The 18,522-nt window shown below is 56.2% G+C and overlaps 1 protein-coding gene across 10 annotated transcripts in view; it reads left to right on the forward strand.

Annotated features, from left to right (window-relative positions):
- The window catches only part of LAMB3 (laminin subunit beta 3), a 141,771-nt gene that overhangs the window by 121,384 nt on the left and 1,865 nt on the right, over positions 1-18,522 (forward strand). For all 10 annotated transcript variants that reach the window (XM_034666921.1, XM_034666914.1, XM_034666916.1 and 7 more), the window contains 17 exons: positions 477-668; positions 2,000-2,063; positions 2,490-2,683; positions 4,665-4,785; positions 5,515-5,703; positions 6,882-7,037; positions 7,387-7,583; positions 7,908-8,019; positions 8,841-9,219; positions 10,431-10,591; positions 10,717-10,937; positions 11,218-11,415; positions 11,758-11,902; positions 15,137-15,344; positions 15,773-15,914; positions 16,260-16,436; positions 17,176-17,329. In XM_034666921.1, the coding sequence (XP_034522812.1) occupies positions 477-668; positions 2,000-2,063; positions 2,490-2,683; positions 4,665-4,785; positions 5,515-5,703; positions 6,882-7,037; positions 7,387-7,583; positions 7,908-8,019; positions 8,841-9,219; positions 10,431-10,591; positions 10,717-10,937; positions 11,218-11,415; positions 11,758-11,902; positions 15,137-15,344; positions 15,773-15,914; positions 16,260-16,436; positions 17,176-17,329 (3,010 nt within the window). The remainder of the gene's footprint in view (positions 1-476; positions 669-1,999; positions 2,064-2,489; positions 2,684-4,664; positions 4,786-5,514; positions 5,704-6,881; positions 7,038-7,386; positions 7,584-7,907; positions 8,020-8,840; positions 9,220-10,430; positions 10,592-10,716; positions 10,938-11,217; positions 11,416-11,757; positions 11,903-15,136; positions 15,345-15,772; positions 15,915-16,259; positions 16,437-17,175; positions 17,330-18,522) is intronic.

Genomic DNA, 18,522 nt, shown 5'->3' on the forward strand with positions numbered 1-18,522 from the left:
CAAGCTGGGAGCCATCAGCATGAAGACAGCATTGAGAGGCCCGAGAACCCAGAAACGGGTGACAGCGCCGGGCAGGGGGCGGGGGGCGGAGGAGGAAGGCCTCTCCAGTGAAGTGGGGAGAGAGGTTGGGAGGGCCCGGACATTTGGCTGTGGGATAATTTTCTGGCCTGACCGCCTGGGTGGTGGGCTGAGCTAGGGATCCCATTCTTCTAGAGTATAGATCACCTTTCTCTTGGTTTCCACAGTTCCCCTGGGGAAGATCTGACAGGGCCAGTGTTTGTCAGGAGAACTGGACCCGGATGCCCTGAAGCCCGCTTGTTCCCTCTTGTGCCCCTTCTCCCTCCCTCACTGTAATTCTTTCGGGGGAACCACTTGTGCACCCTTAGGAGCCTGTTTCGATGATTGTGTCTCTCTGGGGGCCCCTTCCCATCAGTCAGTCTGTCCGCAAGGCCCCCGTGCTGTCTGTGTCCCCACAGGGGCCCATGCCCGCTGGGATGCTGATTGAGCGCTCCTCCGACTTCGGCAACACCTGGCAGGTGTACCAGTACCTGGCTGCCGACTGCACCTCCGCCTTCCCCCGGGTCCGCCAGGGCCAGCCTCAGAGCTGGCAGGATGTTCGGTGCCAGTCCCTGCCCCAGAGGCCCAACGGGCACCTGGATGGGGGGAAGGTAGGTAGAGGGGAACTCCGAAAAGTAAGCTCAGGGTTGTGTGTTGGGGGGTGGTCCCTGGCGTCACGTTGCTCACACAGTCCTCCAGCCTCTGGAGAAGAGATGGCCCCTGGGTGTGCCTCGCTGTCTTTCCTGCTCCCTAGCTGCTTTCAGAATATTTGCTGTTTGTCCCCTTTGCTACTCAGGAGGAATATTTCAAAAACACGTCGAGGGCACTGCATAACCCAGCCCCGCCCTCTTCTTTAGCCACCGCCCCCGGCTCCTTGGCACGCGCCCATGGTGGAAAGGGTAAAATCCACTCTGCTTCTGTGCGAGGACTTTGAGATGGTTATTTTAGATTCAAGTGAGCAAATTACACAAATTGAATTCCATCTCTGATTTCACCTTGATAGGGTTGAACACAAGAATGAGCTTTCTCAGTTTAATCCGTCCACCTGGCCCTTGGGGAAATTCAGGTACAAGCCACAGCTGCAGGTCACCGGCACTTACACCCTGAGCGAGAAACCGAATACCTGCCTCTAGAAACAGCTCAGAACTCTCTCCCTGACTCCTCCCACCTGGGCTGGGATTCTTGCATTTCTTTCGTAACTGCCTTTCCCCTCCCCGCCACTTGAGGGAGGTTGCGGGCTGGGCTCTGTCCTCCCTTCTCTGGCTCAGGCTCCCTCCCTGTGGCTCTCCTAGGCACCCAATGCTCAGCGAGCTGCCCTCCCTGTGGGCGGTACCTCTTTCCTTCGCAGTTATAGTCCTTCTGGGTTACAGTCCAGCCCACATCCATGTTAATTAGCCACACTCCCTAGACGCCAGATCAGAACACAGGACTTTTTCCTGACCGGTGGAGGGCTGTCATGAAAGCTCTGGGACATTCAGGTGAAGTTCCATTGAATGAGTTGTTTTTATGAAAAAGGAAAAGCATCGTGGAAATGGGGGTTGTCTAGAGGGTGGTGGTGACCACCTCCATGAATCCTTGAGTCCTGGACCTTCTCATTCATCCAAGGTGTTTGGAAAATTAGTATTCCCTAAACCCTCAGGTGCACATTCTACAGCTTACCATTGTTTTTGACCCAAGGGAATCAGGAAATTCTTGGGATATCTGTATTTTCAAGTAGAGAGAAGTTGCCCACACACACACACACATTTAGGGCCCAGTGATCATTTCACTCCCTCAGGTGGTTGGCAGGCCTCACATCCGTGGTCTGCTCAAGGTTCCAGGTGAGAAGGACCTTTAAGCAGTGTGACAGGGATGGAGCTTAGGTGGGAAGGGAGACTTCCTCTGAGCGTGGGGTACCCCATTTACCTCTTCCCCAGGCCTTCCCTTCCCTCTTTCTCTGTAGGTTCAACTTAACATTATGGATTTAGCATCTGGGATTCCGGCCACTCAAAGTCAAAAAATTCAAGGTCAGTGTGGTTACTCCTCTTGCTTGTGGTGGAACTATGGGTGGGGAGCGAAACTTGGAAGTTGGGACTTGAAATGGTTAGTTGGTTGGAACTTGGGTCACAGAAATTCCCTGGTCTTTCATATTTCTGTCCACGTGGTTGGATTTAATACTCACCCTGCTTGTTCCATTGGGCTGGGTGGTAGACTCAGGAGGCCTGAGGTGGAGTGCAGGGGTCTTCTCTGCCTTGGGAGGGTTGAGGGCTGAGGAGGATGGCTCCTGATATAACCAACCTTAGGAAGGCGGGGAAGATGGGGTGTGGTAAGATCAGAATTCCTTTCCTTATTCATCCTGCCCGAGGAGACTCGATTTTGCGTCTAACTTCCTTTTTTTTTTTTTACTCTCCCTTCCCCAACCCCCTCCCTCCTTGTTGCTTGCCCCCTCTCAGAGCTGGGGGAAATCACAAACTTGAGAGTTAACTTCACCAGGCTGGCCCCTGTGCCCCAGAGAGGCTACTACCCCCCCAGTGCCTACTACGCCGTGTCCCAGCTGCGTCTGCAAGGCAGCTGCTTCTGCCACGGCCACGCTGACCGCTGCGCCCCGCAGCCCGGAGCCTCGGCCAGCCCCTCCGCCACCGTGCAGGTGACAGCCCCGGGTGGGAAGGGCTGAGGGGAGAGCAAGACCAAAGCAGACGGAGGCTGTTCCTGGGGCTCCTATAAAACGAGGACTTGAGTCTTTAACATTTTAGCAATGGTGGAAAAGAGTCTAAGTGATGATTCTTTCAGAGATCAGAATTGTGTAAGCACTTCCTTAATTAAGCCTGCCTTCTGGCTTGTGAGGGTTTGATTTTCAGTCACCTGTAAGCACATCTGTGGGTCTTGAAGGAGCTTAAGGCAATGCTGCTCAACCCGGGCTATACGTTATAATTTCCTGGGAAGCTTAAAAAAAAAAGTGCCCAGACCTCCTTCCTCAGATATTCCAGTTTTATTATTGGTTTTTAAAGCTTCCAGGGGATTCTCAGCTCTGCCAGGGTGGAGAGGCACTGGTTTGGGGACTCTAGAGTCACATCTGGTGGCGAGGTCAGGGGCAGGGTGAGAGAACAGAGCCGCTGAGTCAGATGCATCGGGGATGGGGGGGGGGAAACTCCAGCTTCACCAGCAGCCCTGGGGGGTTTGCGGGGAAACCACATGTGAGAACCATCAGTAAAGGAGAGAGAACTTTGGGCTCTGAGGCAGAAGAAGAAGTCATTTCGCTTTTCTGGGGCTTCTTTTCTTCTGTTCACATAGGGAGTTCATTTACCCTGGCGGCTGACGGGCACAGGGCAGTCGTGTAAAATGGCCTGCAAGGGAAACACAGGTGAAATGAGCCCTGGGCAGCTTCGTCCTTCCCATGGCTGGGCCAGCCCCTGCCCAGGGCTGCAGAGGAGGCCAGAGGGAGACCGGCTCCAGGAATGTGTCATCTATTAGGGCCTGGAGACGAACACAGGCCGAATCTGACGGATGAGGAATACAATGTGCTGGGAGATGGAGAGGAGGGACAGGGCACGCCCAGCCCCAGGGGCTCCCGAATCTGGCCGCACCCCCCAATCACCACTTTAAAAAGTACCAGTGTCTGGCCCTTGTCCCTGAGGTTTGGATCGAGCTGGGCCTGGCAATGGTATTTTTTTAAAAAAGTTTCCCACGTGACTCTGGCGTTGTATCCAGGATTGAGATCCAGGGAGACCCGATGAAGAAGGTGTCATTCTAGCTGGCAGGATCTTACTGGTGAGGGGAGAGAGGAGGGAATTCCAGGCAGAAAGAAAAACATCAGTAAAGGCCAAGAGGTGGGGAAAAACAGGGCTGTGCAGGACACCGCTGCAGATTCAGCTTGGCTGTGCTGTTCCGAGTGGGAAACAAAGATGGGGCCAGTGCCATCCGAGTCTTTAATGCCAAGCGGAGGGTGTCGGGCTTAATTCAGAAGACAGTGAGCACACGGTAGCTATTCTGTTTTTATATCTTAATGAGTCTAGTAACGATTGATCATAGTGGTCCCATTAGTCAAACAGCCGTAGTCAAAGATTGTTGGAATATAAACTCCAGAGGGCCCACAAAGTTCTAGGATCATAGTTTGCCAATAAGGGTGTCTGGGCACCTTCCAGGTGCTGCTTTGAACTGGGGATCGTGGGGATGTCCAAGGGCAAGGAATTTATTTATTTATTTATTTATTTAAGATGTATTTATTTGAGAGCGAGAGAGTACACGGGGCGGGGAGGGGCAGGGGGAGAGGGAGAGAGAGTCCCAAGCAGGCTCCACTTGGAGCACAGAGCCCGATATGGGGCTTGATCAGGACCTGAGCCCAAACCAAGAGTCAGATTCTCAACCAACTGCGCCATCCAGGTCCCCAGGAAGGAGCTTTAAAAAGCCGAGTTAGAGTAGAAGGGCCCACGCGCACATGCACACACAAACCCACAACAGCACACAAGCAGGCAGCTGGGAGTGTCCCTGGAGCTGAGTGAAAGCTGGAAGAGGTGGGGTCTGAGCTGGACCCTGGGGGGGGGGGGGGGGGGGGGGGNGGAAAGGGCAGGTCCATCGCCGGGGACATTCCTTTGATAATTATTCCTGATAACAGGTGGCCCCTTTTCCAGGTCCACGATGTTTGCGTCTGCCAGCACAACACTGCTGGCCCCAATTGTGAACGCTGTGCACCCTTCCACAGCAATCGGCCCTGGAGACCCGCAGATGACCAGGATCCCCACGAATGCCAGCGTAGGGTCCTGGACTCACCGTCTCCCCTGTAGTGGCTGGGTGGGGTGCTGGCCTCTCTGGGCCTCAATGATCTCACCTGGACACAAGGAGAATCTGTTCTTTATTATTTAAATCTAATCTTGATCGCACCCCGGTAATGTAAGCTTTCCTTACTCTGTGGGGATGGAGGGATTTTGGGTTGCAACCACCCTCTGCCTCCCCAAACCTTCTTCTCAGCCAGGCCCAAAGGTCCGATGCCACATGGCCTTCATGGTATCCCCAGATCCACTTTCTTCTGTCCCCTCCACTTACGTTGTCCTGTCTAGGCCATACCTGGTTTCCTGCTTCAGAGGGCCCCCTGGAGTCAGGGCCTTTGTCTGCCCAAGTGGGAGAAACAAGGGTCTCCAGCCCAGAGAGAGGCAGTGACCCAGCAGGAGATCCGTGGTGGCAGTGGGGGAGGGTTGGGATGGACCATCAAAGGGCTCCCTTTTTGGCCCCACACAGATGTTATTCTTGGGTTAGTCCCCATACTGGGGGGTAGTAGGCCTGAATTCTTACTGTAGTCTGCTTTCTTACTGGCCATATAAACTTAAATGAGTTAGACAAGCCTCCCTGGGCCTCAGTTTCCCCATTTCCTAGACCTGAACTTCTTGGAGAGTTGTAAGAGATGTCAGTGCATTAGTGTGGAACGTGCTTTATGGACGGAAGTGGGGCTGGTCTATGGTCAGCCCTGGGAATCTCCTTTTTCAGGATGTGACTGCAACGGGCACTCAGAGAGCTGTCACTTCGACCCAGCTGTGTTTGCTGCGAGCCAGGGGACAAACGGAGGCGTGTGTGACAACTGCCGGGACCACACTGAGGGCAAGAACTGTGAGCGGTGTCAGCTGCACTATTTCCGCAACCGGCGTCCCGGGGCTTCCATTCAGGAGACCTGTATCCGTGAGTAGGGGCTCTCGGGGCCAGTGTGTCGTCTGCCCACACTCACCGCAGCGTGTGTGTCCCTGAGGACACTCGAGCCCTCAGGAAGCACGAGGAAACACCAAGTCCTTGGTTGTTTGTCAGGACTTGTGGGCAGTTGTTTTAATATAGCTGTGGATTTCTAAGCAAATCGCTTAACCTCTCTGGACCATCAATCAATCAGTCAATCGATAATTACGTAGCTCTTATTTTGGACATAGGAGAGACAAAAGTAAATATAAGAGACAGTTCCTGCTGTCAGGAAACACAGACACTTGTTTGGCAATGTAAACCACACGAGAAAAAGGCCGCCTAAGCCCTTCGTCCATGTATATGTTATTGCCTTTATCATGTGGTCATGTGGTTTGCTCTGTGTTTTTCGATCTCTGCCAGTATTGAGAACTCCTCCATGGCAGGGATTATGTCCTATATCCTCAGGCCCTAGCGCCATGACAGGCACATAGCTGATGCCGAAGAAATGTTTCCTGAAGGAACATCTGCATGGAACAGCCAGGAGGGACTGAGCATGTCCACAAGGCCAGTGCGTTCGCACAGGAGAGAGCAGGTGGACGGGAGCAATCTGAATCAGGCGGGGTTAATCACGAAGGACTTTTTAGATGGAGAAAGACTCTGCATTTTGAAAGGCCTGCAAGAGGTCTGGGTGTGGGGGTGGGAGAAAGCTGGTTCACTTACTGGTGCTATTATTTGTATAGGGAAAGAGAAAGACAAGTTGACCTCTGTTTCCCACAGTTACTGGCTGTGTGACCTTGAGTGTGTTCCCACCTTTCCGGGTTGTCATGAGGATTACATAAGGCAACAGGCAAGCATGCCCAGCTCAGTGCTTGGCGTATAGCAGTTGTTTGGGAAATAATGACCACAAAAACCTCTGTAGTACTTAACATGTGCCAAACACGGTTCTGTCTTTTCGTGACTCATTTGTTCCTCAGAGGAAACCTATGAGAGTTGTATCACTACACCCATTTTACAGATGAGGAAACTGAGGCACAGAGGGGTTAAGTCACCTGACCGAGGTTGTAAGGTTATAAGCTAGTAAGTGGTGGAGTAAAGATCTGAACCAGGCAGTCTGGCTTCTGCAATCTGCTCTTCGCTTTCTGCTTTTCCTTGTTATGTTTACTGTGGTGGTTGCTTTTGTCTCTCAGCCTGCGAGTGTGATCCCGATGGGGCAGTGCCGGGGGTTCCCTGTGACCCGGTGACTGGGCAGTGCGTGTGCAAGGAGCACGTGCAGGGGGAGCGCTGTGACCTGTGCAAGCCAGGATTTACGGGACTCACCTATGCCAACCCGCAGGGCTGCCACCGTGAGTAGGGGGACCCAGCCTGGGACAGCATGGGGAAGATGGCGTGGGCTCCCAGGCTCCTGACTTACCTCGGGGCTGTGTGCCGGATGCTGTGCCCTGGGTCTCCAGCAGGTGGCAGCACAGGCCTGGGTTAGAAGGTGGCACTGAGTCAGTCAGAGGGAGGGAGGGCGGGGCAAGCTGTCAGGTGCCGGGCAGGAAAGCGCCCTGGCCTTGTGAGTCAGCCAGGTTATCTGGTAAGAATGACCCTGCCTGGTTCTTTTCCCAGGCTGGGCCCTCTCCCTGATGTGTGCCCTCTAGGGATGTGCTTTATTTAGTTGTCTTGTGAGCTCAGTAACCCTCCCTCCTGCAGGCTGTGACTGCAGCCTCCTGGGGTCTCGTCGGGACATGCCGTGCAATGAGGAGAGTGGGCAGTGTCTGTGTCTGCCCCACGTGGTGGGCCCCAAATGTGACCAGTGTGCTCCCTACCACTGGAAGCTGGCCAGCGGTCGGGGCTGTGAACCGTGTGCCTGTGACCCTCACAACTCCCTCGGCCCCCAGTGCAACCAGGTATAGGAGGCGGTGGGCCCCTGGGTCCCTCCGTAGAAAAGGGGGCCTGCGCATCAGCCTCTGTCTCCCTTCCACGCTGCCCAAAGTCAGACTGTCCCCATTCTCCCTCCCTGTGTGGCTCGGAGCCTTCTACGGGGCCATTTGGGGCTTCGACTTCGAGCTCGGCTCTGAATGGGAGCCCTTGTTTTGGGGGCACACCTGCTCTGCAGGCCGTCAGCGCGTCCTGGACCCTGTGTGCTGACCGGGGATCTGGGACGCAGGCCCCGATGCCAGGGCTCGGCCGGGCCTGCGAGGCAGATGCCCTCATGGTACTCTCCCCCGCAGTTCACGGGGCAGTGCCCCTGTCGAGAAGGGTTTAGTGGCCTGACGTGCAGTGCCGCAGCCATACGCCAGTGTCCTGACCGGACGTACGGAGATGCAGGCACAACATGCCGTGGTGGGTGCTTTACTGAGCGGGGGGATGGAGGGGCATGGGGGGCGAGCGCTCGGGTGGGCAGTTGGTAGAGGGCGCGTGGGAGGGTCTGTGGTGCGGGAGGACGTCCCGTATTGTTATGTGTGGAGTGGGCCCTGGTAGCCCCGTGAGTGTGCGTGTTCCCCGCAACTGCGCCAGCCGTCGGCTTAGCTTCCCAGCTCCAGGGCAGCCGGATGTCAGGCCGTCCCCCTGTGCCCGTGCCCGGGACCGGAGGGTTGCTTCGCTGCCCGTTTCCCTGAGACAGCATGTCCCAGAAGCCATCTCCAGGATGGGGGGGGGGAGGAGCTTCTTCCTTGATGGAGAAAGTGCGTCCTGAGGGGAAAGGTGTGATTCCCCCAGAGTCCGTTTGACAGGTAGCCACAGAGCGTGGGCCCTGGAGCGTGCAGAGCCAGGTCTGGTCTCAGCGTGGCCTCTGTCTTCCTGAGTGGCTGGGGCCAGTCACTGCCCCCAGGGCCTTGGTTTCCTGAGGGCACACTGCACTTAGTATCTCTGTGCCTGTTGCTTGTCTACATGCGTGGGAAAATGAGGGTGGCTAACTCTGTCACAGAGTGACTGTGCAGGCAGGTGTCTAACTTAGGGCAGTGCCTGTCGCCTGGCACACAGTAGGTACTAAGTAAGGGCTTGCTTTCATTGCTGCCATTGCTGTGATTTTACTGTGGCCTTGACCGCTTACTGTTCCAAGCCCTGTAGATGGGCCCTGAGGTCAGACCTTGCTTCAGGCCCTCCCCACCACATGCCTTAGCTTCCTGACCCCCAACCCTGACCATCGTCTTTACCCGCCTTAGCCTGTGACTGTGACTTCCGGGGAACTGAGGGCCCAGGCTGTGACAAGGCCTCAGGCCGCTGCCTCTGCCGCCCTGGCTTGACCGGACCCCGCTGCGACCAGTGCCAACGAGGTTACTGTGACCTCTACCCGGTGTGCGTGGCCTGCCACCCTTGCTTCCAGATCTACGATGCCGATTTCCGGGGGCAGTCCCTGCGCCTCGGCAGCCTCCGAAATGTCACCGCCAGCCTACGGCCCGGTCTGGGCCTGGACGATCCCGGCCTCACCTCCTGGATCGCCGATGCAAAGAGCAAGATGGAGCAGATCCAAGCAATCCTCTCCCATCCCTTGGTCACCGAGCAGGAGGTGTCCCAGGTGGCCAGTGCCATTTTCTCCATCAGGTAAACTTGCCTTTCCCTGCCGGGCACCGGGAAGAATTACATCACGTGGGTTTACAGAAGTGGCAGACGCTGGTCCTTCCCTCCACTCGCACAGCCCTTTACAGCTTACAGAGCATTTTCACACGCGCTCTCTCTTTGAACTATCACAGCAGTCCGGTGATGTTGGTGTGGTGGGTGTCATTACTTCCGTTTTGCAGGTGGGAAAACAGGCACAGATAGATAGGTGATGTGACAGAGTCACGCGGCCACTGAGGGGCAGGACGGGGACTCGGAGCACAGGCAGGAGCCCCAGTGTTCTTTCAAGTGCCCAGCGCTGCCTGTGGGAGAGAGTCACCTCTGCATTAGTCACCCTGGTGCAGGGCATCCGCGAGGCAGGGGCTCTAAAAATAACTTGTATTTGCCTTTGGAATGGAAGCGGCCCCACCCACACCTCCTTCTTACCAGCAGAAGCGCCTTCTTAAGAAGGAAGGTTTGGTTCTGGAAGTTTCTATAATTAGTTTGCATTCCCCAAGCGCTAGCTGACTTTTCCGTGCCCAGAGTCATCCAGGTATGTGACTGACCCAAGTCTCAGAATTGAGTAGCGAGTCTATGAGTATTTGGTAGGCTGAAAAAGCAGGCATGGAAGGGTGTTCCATGGAAGGACGTTCCATGCCAGAGCAAAGCCTGTAGTTGAAGAATGCAAAGCCCGCAGGAGGGACTTGGTGGCTGGTAGACCAGCAAAGGGGATGGGGAGAGAGGAATCTCTGAAAGCTGAATGGTTGCAGGTCGGGGCTGGTGGATCCTGGCCCGCTTTGGGTGGAGACGACCAGTGGGAGGCAGCCATGGCTGCTTGTGGGGACGTGTGGGCTGCGGAGGAGAGACCTGGCGAGCAGGTGGTGCAGGTGGTAAAGCTGGTGTCAGCCTGCAGTGAGCCAGGGGGGAAGGGGTCAGGGTGATGCTCCTCGTGGAAGCCAGCTCTGGGGAGGGGCAGCAGGCCCAGGATTGTAGAGTTGCACCAGCGATCTGCCCGCTGAAGGACAGAGGGAGCGTGTGACGGCTCTCTGAGCCTTTGTCCCCCCGGAATCCTCCTCGGACTGTGGGGTCTGCATTCTGCAGCCTTTGCTGAAGACCTCTCTTTTTCCTGACTCAGAGAGGTCTCTCCGAGGGGCTGGCAGGTTCTGGGGAGGCGGCCCCTCTCCCATATTTCAGTGAAAGCTCTTCTCCCATCTCAGGCAGACTCTCCAGGGCCTGCAGCCTTATCTGCCCTTGGAGGAGGAGACCTTGTCCCTCTCGGAAGACCTGAAGAATCTGGACAGAATCTTCAATCACCTCCTCATTCTTTATCAGAGCAAGAAGGAACAGTTTGAAAGGATAAGCGGTGCGAATCCTTTAGGTGAGGAGGGCTGCTCAGACAGCGGCACGCAAGGCTGCGCCACGCCACGGCGCCACACCTGCTGGCCCTCCATCTCCAGGCCTCCAGAGCCAGGGCGGCTCAGTTCCCTTCTTGTCTTCCCCCAGGGGCCTTCCGGGTGCTGACCGCAGCCTACCAGCGGTCCTCCCAGGCTGCTCAGCAGGTCGCCGACGGCTCTCGCCTGCTCTTGCAGTTCAGGAACAGCCGGAGAGAGGCAGAGAGGCTGGAGGGTCAGCTGGGAGGAGGGGCCGGAGTCAGCAGTCCCCAGCTGGTGGCCCTGAGGCTGGAGATGGCTTCCTTGCCTGATCTGACACCCACCATCAACAAGGTGACTCATGGCATGGAACCCCACTTCCTGGATCCCCCTGCCCCAGTTTGTCACATGCCAGCTGCTGCCGGGTTTCCTCCTAGGGCCCTGTGAACCTGCCCCACTCCCCCACCCATCCTGATCTTTGGCCCCTCACGGTGTGCTCAGTGGTTGCCAAGGAAACAAGTTTCTGGTGCCTGGTTGCCATGGAGATGTCTGGCTGTTTGTTCCCTGGGTGTGGGATGGGAGTGGTTGTTGAAGAGCCTTGGGTACCCTCTTTGACGCCTCCTTCTGTCCACAGCTCTGCGGGGGCTCCAGGCAGACGGCCTGTACCCCAGGAGCGTGCCCTGGAGAGCTGTGTCCCCGAGACAATGGCACGGCATGTGGCCCTCACTGCAGAGGTGCCCTCCCCAGGGCGGGTGGGGCCTTCCGGATGGCGGGGCAGGTGGCCCAGCAGCTGCAGGGTTTCGACGCCCAGCTCCAGCAGACCCGGCAGATGGTAGGTGCAGCTGGGGGCGAGGGTTGGTGGGCCCACGTAGGGAAAGGCTAAGGGGGTAGAGTCCGCAGGGCAAGTCAGTGTTTATTTTACAAGTCAGGAGACAAAAGCCCAGAGAGGTTAAGTAACTTGTCTGAGGCCCCACAGCAAGTGAGAGGGCGAGTGTGGGGCTAGTGTTTTGGGCTTTTTTACCTGACCCCATATCATTTCTTCCAGAGCCAAACCAGGTTAGCTACCAATGTTTCCCAGGTAGATCTTGGGTAGTGGTGTCCACAGAATCCCTGAGGGCTGCTGAGAGGCTCTCTTGGGGCCTGGACCACTGCTGACTGTAGCGTGTGCTGGCAGATCAAGGCCGCCGAGAAGGCCGCCTCGAAGGTGCAGTCAGACGCCCAGCGCCTGGAGACCCAGGTGAGTGCCAGCCGCTCCCAGATGGAGGAAGACGTCAGGCGCATGCGGCTTTTCATCCAGCAGGTGCGGGACTTCCTGTCAGGTGAGCCTGGCCCTTACTCCCCTTTGACCTGATATTTGGACTCCTGCCTGGCACTAGACCCTCCGTTCCCTCCATCAGCTAGCTGCCTCCTCCCCTCACCTCCAGGCCACCGGGGCCAGGTGCCCACCGCTCACCTGGATGGCTGCCACAGCCCTTCAGGTGTTCTCAGTCCTTCCCTCCTTCCCCGCTATGGTTCACTTTCACCAGAACAACCTCCATCCGCTTTGAAACATGCATAAGTGGGTTCACATTCCCCTCGTGTTCCAGATCCCTCCCTGGCTCTCCCTCACTCTTAGAGTTATTGTGGCCTCTGCTCCCCTCCTGGGTGTGGCCTTGTGTCCTCCCTGCTTTGCTCCCTGCCTGTCCTTGACCCAGCGGGCTCTTACCTGCCTCAGAGACTTGGACGTGCTCTTTCTCTGCCTGGAATGTTCATTCCAAGGCTGCCGATTCTATCCCTCATGGTCTCCGTTGAAATATCATCTCCCCAGAGGGGTCTTTGCTGACCACCCCATCTGGCTGCCCCCTCCCCTCCACCCCCCAGCATCTGACCTTCATTGCCTGACCTTTATCGCACTGTTCCGAGCCTGTGGTGGTTGAATTCATTTGTCTACGGGTGTATTGTTAGTCTGTCCCCTAGACTCTAAAGTCCAGGAGGAAAGGGATGGCTGTCTGTCTTGTTCGCTGTGTCCTTGGCACCCAGCGTAAGGCCAGACACAGAAAAGCATCCAGTCTTGGATGAAGGGATAAATGAACCAGATCCCCTCTCTTGCCACCCTGGGAGTAGAAAGATCCCCGGACAGGACTCAGGAACCTGTGACTTCAGGGAGGTTGCTTTTCTCTTTGCCTCACGTTTTGCTTCTGCAAACTGGGCTGGTAGTATTTCATGTTCCTTCCGGGGACCTAGTAATTGATGTAAAGTGTATTTTGAAAAATTGAAGTCGCCTCAGGAATATGAGCTGATATTATTAGATTTCTGGTCCCTGCCAGGGAATTTGCTTGGCCGGGAGCCCAGTTCATAGGAGCCGAGGGCTTGGTGTGACAACAGGGCTCTTCCTGCTACTATCGCGGTGCCTTTGCTCCCAACAGGCCCCACCCCCTCCTAAGTGTGGAAGGCAGGTTGGAGACGGGCAGGGAGGATCGCTGGTAGCCATGGCTTGCTTGAGGACAGGCTGGGGTCAGCCTCCTGGCAAGCCCCAGAATGGGGGAGAGTGGATGCAGGGAGATGGTGCTCCAGAAACCAGGACAAAGGGCAGGCCAAGGTTTGGGGCTTGGACTCGCAGATAAGGAAATCCTCCCCCAAGCAGAGCCTGGTGAGGCTGGATGGTGTCAGTCTTGACCAGGAGGTGGGAGGGAGGTTAGGAAGTCTCTGGGGTACAGCCTGGGCTCACATGAACAGGCAGGAAGTTGCTGGGCTGGGGCATCCCTTTTGTCCTCTAAATTATGTGTGTGTCTCAGGTCAAGTCCTCTGATGGGACCAGGGGCAGAGAGAAGGAGCAGGGTCTAAGAGAGGCCCGACCCTTGCGAAGGGCCCAGGACAGTTCTGATAGTATCCATGGCAGTGGGTTTTGGTTTCCAGAGTACTGTGCGGGGGGCATAGGTACCAACTAGCTGCTGCTGTGTGCGGGGTGAGTGTGGGGGCGTGCGTGAGAGGCCTGTGGGGGAAGGAGGACACGTGGTCTTCCCAGGTCTTCAGACGGAATCCACAAAAATCATAGCTCAGGCTCACTGAGTCCTCACTAAGTGCCCGGCACTGTTCCGAGTACTTCACGGGGATTACATGGGTTAGTCCTGATTGCCCACCACTTTGCAGAGGAGAGCTCCAGGCACAGGGAGGTTCAGTAGCCTGCCTAAGGGCATCCAGCTTGGAGGGATTATGGGTAGGATTCTTCTCATTCTGTCATCTACACTCTAGATGGACACACACACGGTTTTGCTAATGTTTTTCCTCTCTCTGGATTGCTCCCCTGCCCCACCTCTCCAGACCTGGCTAAGTTTACTCCCCCTCTAAGCATCCTCTAGATGGCCCACTCTCCAGGAACCCCCCACCGCCCTCCATCCCTTCGGGCTGTCTCAGCACCCTGTGCTCACCCTCGGCACTCAGGCTGGCCCTCCTTGGTTATGTGCCTGTCTGTCCCACTAGGTTTTGAGCTCTGTGAGGACAGGGACTGAGTCTGCTTTGATTTTCAGTCTGAGTTCCCCATGTGCTGGCCCAAAGTCCCAGGACAAACCATCTGGGTGGTCAGGTTCCCCTTCCCCTACCACATCAGTCCCTGGGCTCTGTAAAAGTGAAAGGGAGAGATAGGGAGGAGATGCCACTTCTGTAGTTCCGACCTTGCTCTCTGACCCAGAGTTGGTTTGTAAAATTCTTGCTGACTGGTTGTTTCATTTCGTCCTTTCAGGTTAAGGATCATTATTTCCATTTCATGGATCTGGAAAGTGAGCTTAGAGGAGACATTTGGCTTGTCCCAGTTTGCTTGAAGAGTAGAGGGGAGGCCTGGGTCTGGAGGTCTTTGAATCTTTCATCCGCTCTACAAACACCAAGTGCCTCCGAGGACCAGGCACTGTGGCAGGGGCCGGGGATATGACACCCAGTCCCATCACAGGGTTTCTAGCAGGGTAACAGACAGAAAACAGACAGATACGTGAGTCAGGGGTTCGGCATGTGGGAGGCAATAAATGCTAGGGAGAAAGAGAAGGCAGAGAAGGAGAGTAAGGGGTGTTGGCACAGGGGGAAGGTTGCGATTCTAGATTGCGTGGCTGGGGTTGGTCTCTCTGAGAAGGTGACATTGGAGCAAAGACCTGATGATCTTTCTCTGCCTTTGTGGAAAGGAACACGCTGGCCCTGGGGAGGGGTGCGGGGAAGGGGTCTTCTTGCCAAGGAAGCAGTTCCAGCTCCTGGCCGCTCTCCCCAGTGTAGGGCTGATTATGTTTGCGCTGCCGGCATTGTTCAGTCCCAGCTGTCTGGCACTGCCTCCTTCTCTCCAGCCCGCAGTTTCCTGTGGCACCAGACACTTAGCTGCCACAGCTGTGCCCACAGTCATCCTCCCTGCCACGTTCCTGGAAGTTCTGAGAACAGGCACCTGAGTGTCCCCGCGGGGGTACGGCGGCCCCTTGGGCAGCCGGGGGCAGGGATGCCACGTGGGTGCTGCCCATGGAGCTTCTCAGCTCGGAGAGACCTCTGATCTTTGGGGAGGTGGCGAGGCTCCCCCGGTCTGATGGACGGCTGTCTTCCAGGCTCTGACACTGATGCGGCCACCATCCAGGAGGTCAGTGAGGCCGTGCTGGCCCTGTGGCTGCCCACAGACTCGGCCACAGTCCTGCGGAAGATGAACGAGATCCAGGCCATTGCTGCCAGGCTACCCAACGTGGACCTGGTGCTGTCTCAGACCAAGAAAGACATTGCTCGGGCTCAGAGGCTCCAGATGGAGGCCGAGCAGGCCAGGTATGGCCCGGGGCCCCGAGCCTGCATGTCTCCCCGCGCGGGGCTGGGCTGCTGTTTTGCTCCCTCACTCCTTTGGTTGCTGGAAGAGGGTAAAGAGTCTGTACATGTCAGAGGGGTGCAGAGGGCTGGGGGACAGGAGGGCTGCTTACCATGGTTGGGGGGGTGACGTGAGAAACAGCGTCCAGGGTGAGCTTTCCTCGGAGTGACCCTGTCTTCTGTATTGGTGACACCGAAGTGTGTCTCAGACATAACACACTCCTCACGTCTGCTCGGTGGGGTCCTGGGATGGAAAAGCTACTCCATTAATGCTCCCTTTTTAGTCTTGGCTGGAAGGATACTCTCTTGAACCAGTTGGTGAGTGGAGCTGCGCATCTCTTCATTCACTGGTTGCTCATTCTCTTGTCTCCCCTCGCCTCCCCCTGCCGTAGGAGCCGGGCTCATGCTGTGGAGGGCCAGGTGGAGGACGTGGTGGGGAACCTTCGGCAGGGCGCAGCGGCGCTGCAGGAAGCCCAGGACACCATGCAAGGCACCAGCCGATCCCTCCGGCTTATCCAGGAGAGGGTTGCTGAGGTGAGATGGTGTGGCTTCCTTCCGCCGCATTTGGGAACGAACAGATAGATTCAGGTGCAAGATACAGAAGATGCCAGAAAATGACCTGGAAGGGAACCTAAAGACAGAGGGCTATGAGCTCTGGGCCTGGCTTTGAGCCCTTGGTTTTCTGGTTGTGTGGCTGGGTGCACAAAGCCAGGGGTGGGCTCTGGGCTGCTTTGGGGGGGGATAGTTAGATAGGGGGTCAACAGGGGGACAATAGTGTATCCTGCTTGGAGAGAGTTTTCGCTGCCTGATGAGCTGGACAGAAGGACGAGGCCCCCGCTTAGGAGACCCACCACAATCCAGGTCTCTTTCCCCACCAAGGTTCAGCAGGTCCTGGGGCCGGCGGAAGGACTGGTGGCCGGAATGACCTTGCAGCTGGGTGACTTCCGGGCGCGGATGGAGGAGCTCAGCCGCAGGGCGAGGCAGCAGCGGGAGCAGGCAGCGTCGGCCCGGCAGCTCACAGAGAGCGCTGAGCAGCGGGCGCTGAGCGCCCAGGAGGTGAGAGCGGGTGGAGGTCATCCTCGGCAGCACCAGCCAGGGTGAGGGTCCTGAGCAGGAGAGGACTCAAAAGCAAGTGGAACATGTTACTGTGGAGTCATCAGAGAGGGCTCAGGACTCACCCTGACCTGGGCTGGCACCTGGACTCCACTTCGGACCACCTCTGGGGAGCTGCTTCGGGGATGTTGCAGGTGATCTAGTCGGTGCCTCTCTGCTTACAGATGGAGGGGTAACTTCGTCCAGGCCCAAAGCTCACCTATAAAGCAGGGCTCCCTTGACATCCAATCCAGAGCTTGTCCCCCGTCCTGGCTACCCAACCCAGAGAGGCAGTCTTGACTTAGCCTCACCTGGGCCCCATCGTTGTCAGAATTATGTCAGTGATCCGAGAGCCATCGTCTGGGTCTCCAGTGTCCCGGGAACTTCGGCATTCATGGTTGGTGCCAGTACAGTGGCCAGGCTGCCACGTATACTGCTAAGTGACAACTAAGTGCCTGGTACTGTGTGGGGAGTTAGGTGGGAAAGGACAGGAGCCACCGATGGAGGGAGGGACATGAGGAAGAAGCGTAAGATAGATTGGGGCCTAGGGGTTTTCATAGGCCACAGCTACCGACTGGGGAGTGTCAGGAAGCTCTCATCCCTGTGTGTGGATTTGGATGATTTCGGGGGCTTTAGCCAAAGGTCTTTAGGACTTTGGATGATGCTGATGCCGGTGGCACTGAGACCATTTCACCTTTTTCAGGGATTTGAGAGAATAAAGCAAAAATATGCTGAGTTGAAGGACCAGTTGGGTAGGAGCCCCATGCTGGGGGTTCAGGGCAGCCGGATCCTGAGCGTCAAGACGGAGGCAGAGGAGCTCTTTGGGGAGACCATGGAGATGATGGACAGGATGAAAGGTGAGGGGACGGTCCTGGGGCTTGGAATCATGGGCATCCCAGGAGGCTGGTCCCAACCCAGGGCTTCTGAGGCCCGCCCTTGTCAGAGCTGGCAGTGCTGCGGGGGCGAGACCAGCAGGGCTTTCCGAAGCACCCAGAAAGTATGAGCACGTGATGGGGCTGTGGGGAATGCAGAGATGCTCGTAAGACTTGTCCTGCCCTCAAGAGCTTGCAATCCAGATGGGGCCATTTTTCTGGTCACCTGCAAGATGCATGAAACTATTTCACAGCACAAGAGGGTCTGTGATAGGGGTCCACATAATGAGCGCTCTGTGGATAAACATTCCTGTCAGAGAAACGCTCAGTGAAGGCAATGTTCAGAAAAGATAAGATTTGACATAGGCCTGGGGGAGGCTGTGGGGAAAATCAGGGACATGAAGACAGGGTGGGTGGGAAGCAACAGGACATGTTCTGGGGATGGGGGCAGGAGCACCCACCAGGAGAGGAGGGGTGATGAGGATCAGAACGGGTGGGAGAGAAGCAGCATGGGGTCAGTGTGGCCGGGTCCAGGTGGCTGGCCTCGATGCCAGCATGAGAAGGATAGGCTCAGCCCTGGAGACAGTAGAGAACCGTCCAAAGGTTTTGAATATGGCACAGACACAAAAAATAGTTTTCAAAAGGGTTCTGAGGTTCTTCGGATGGGAGAACAGGGATTTCCAGGAACTGGGCTCAATGTCTAAGATGGGATGATGGGGCCCTGCACTGGTGTGCCCAGTGAATGCCACAAACAGAATTTCTCCGAATTTCAGAGAAAACAGACAAGAATCTGTTTGGCAAGGAAGGTAGACGCCATGGGGAAGGTTGGGCTGGTGAGTTGACAATGGGTAGATCGCAGGCTGTGGCCAGCCGTCCCTGAAGGGTGAGTTGCTGAGCTGGACGGAGTTGCTGAGGGGCTGGGTTATCGTGTGCCCTGCCCTTGTCTGTCAGTGTTTTACACGAAGGTAAAGAATTTGTTTATCAGATCTGTGGACAGCAGGTCGTTAATACTCTGGGTGACAGCACCACTTATTCTCAGGCCATCTCAGAAGGCTAAAAGGATAGGCTGAAACTAGCAGGGTAAAATTTAAAAGAAGTATTATCTTCTGGCCTTATTTGGGCCCAAACTCACAAGTACAGCTCAGGTGAGGCCTGGCTTCTCAGTGGCTAATGGACCT

The sequence above is a fragment of the Ailuropoda melanoleuca genome, chromosome 8 (assembly GCF_002007445.2).
Source record: "Ailuropoda melanoleuca isolate Jingjing chromosome 8, ASM200744v2, whole genome shotgun sequence".
NCBI lineage: Eukaryota > Metazoa > Chordata > Mammalia > Carnivora > Ursidae > Ailuropoda > Ailuropoda melanoleuca.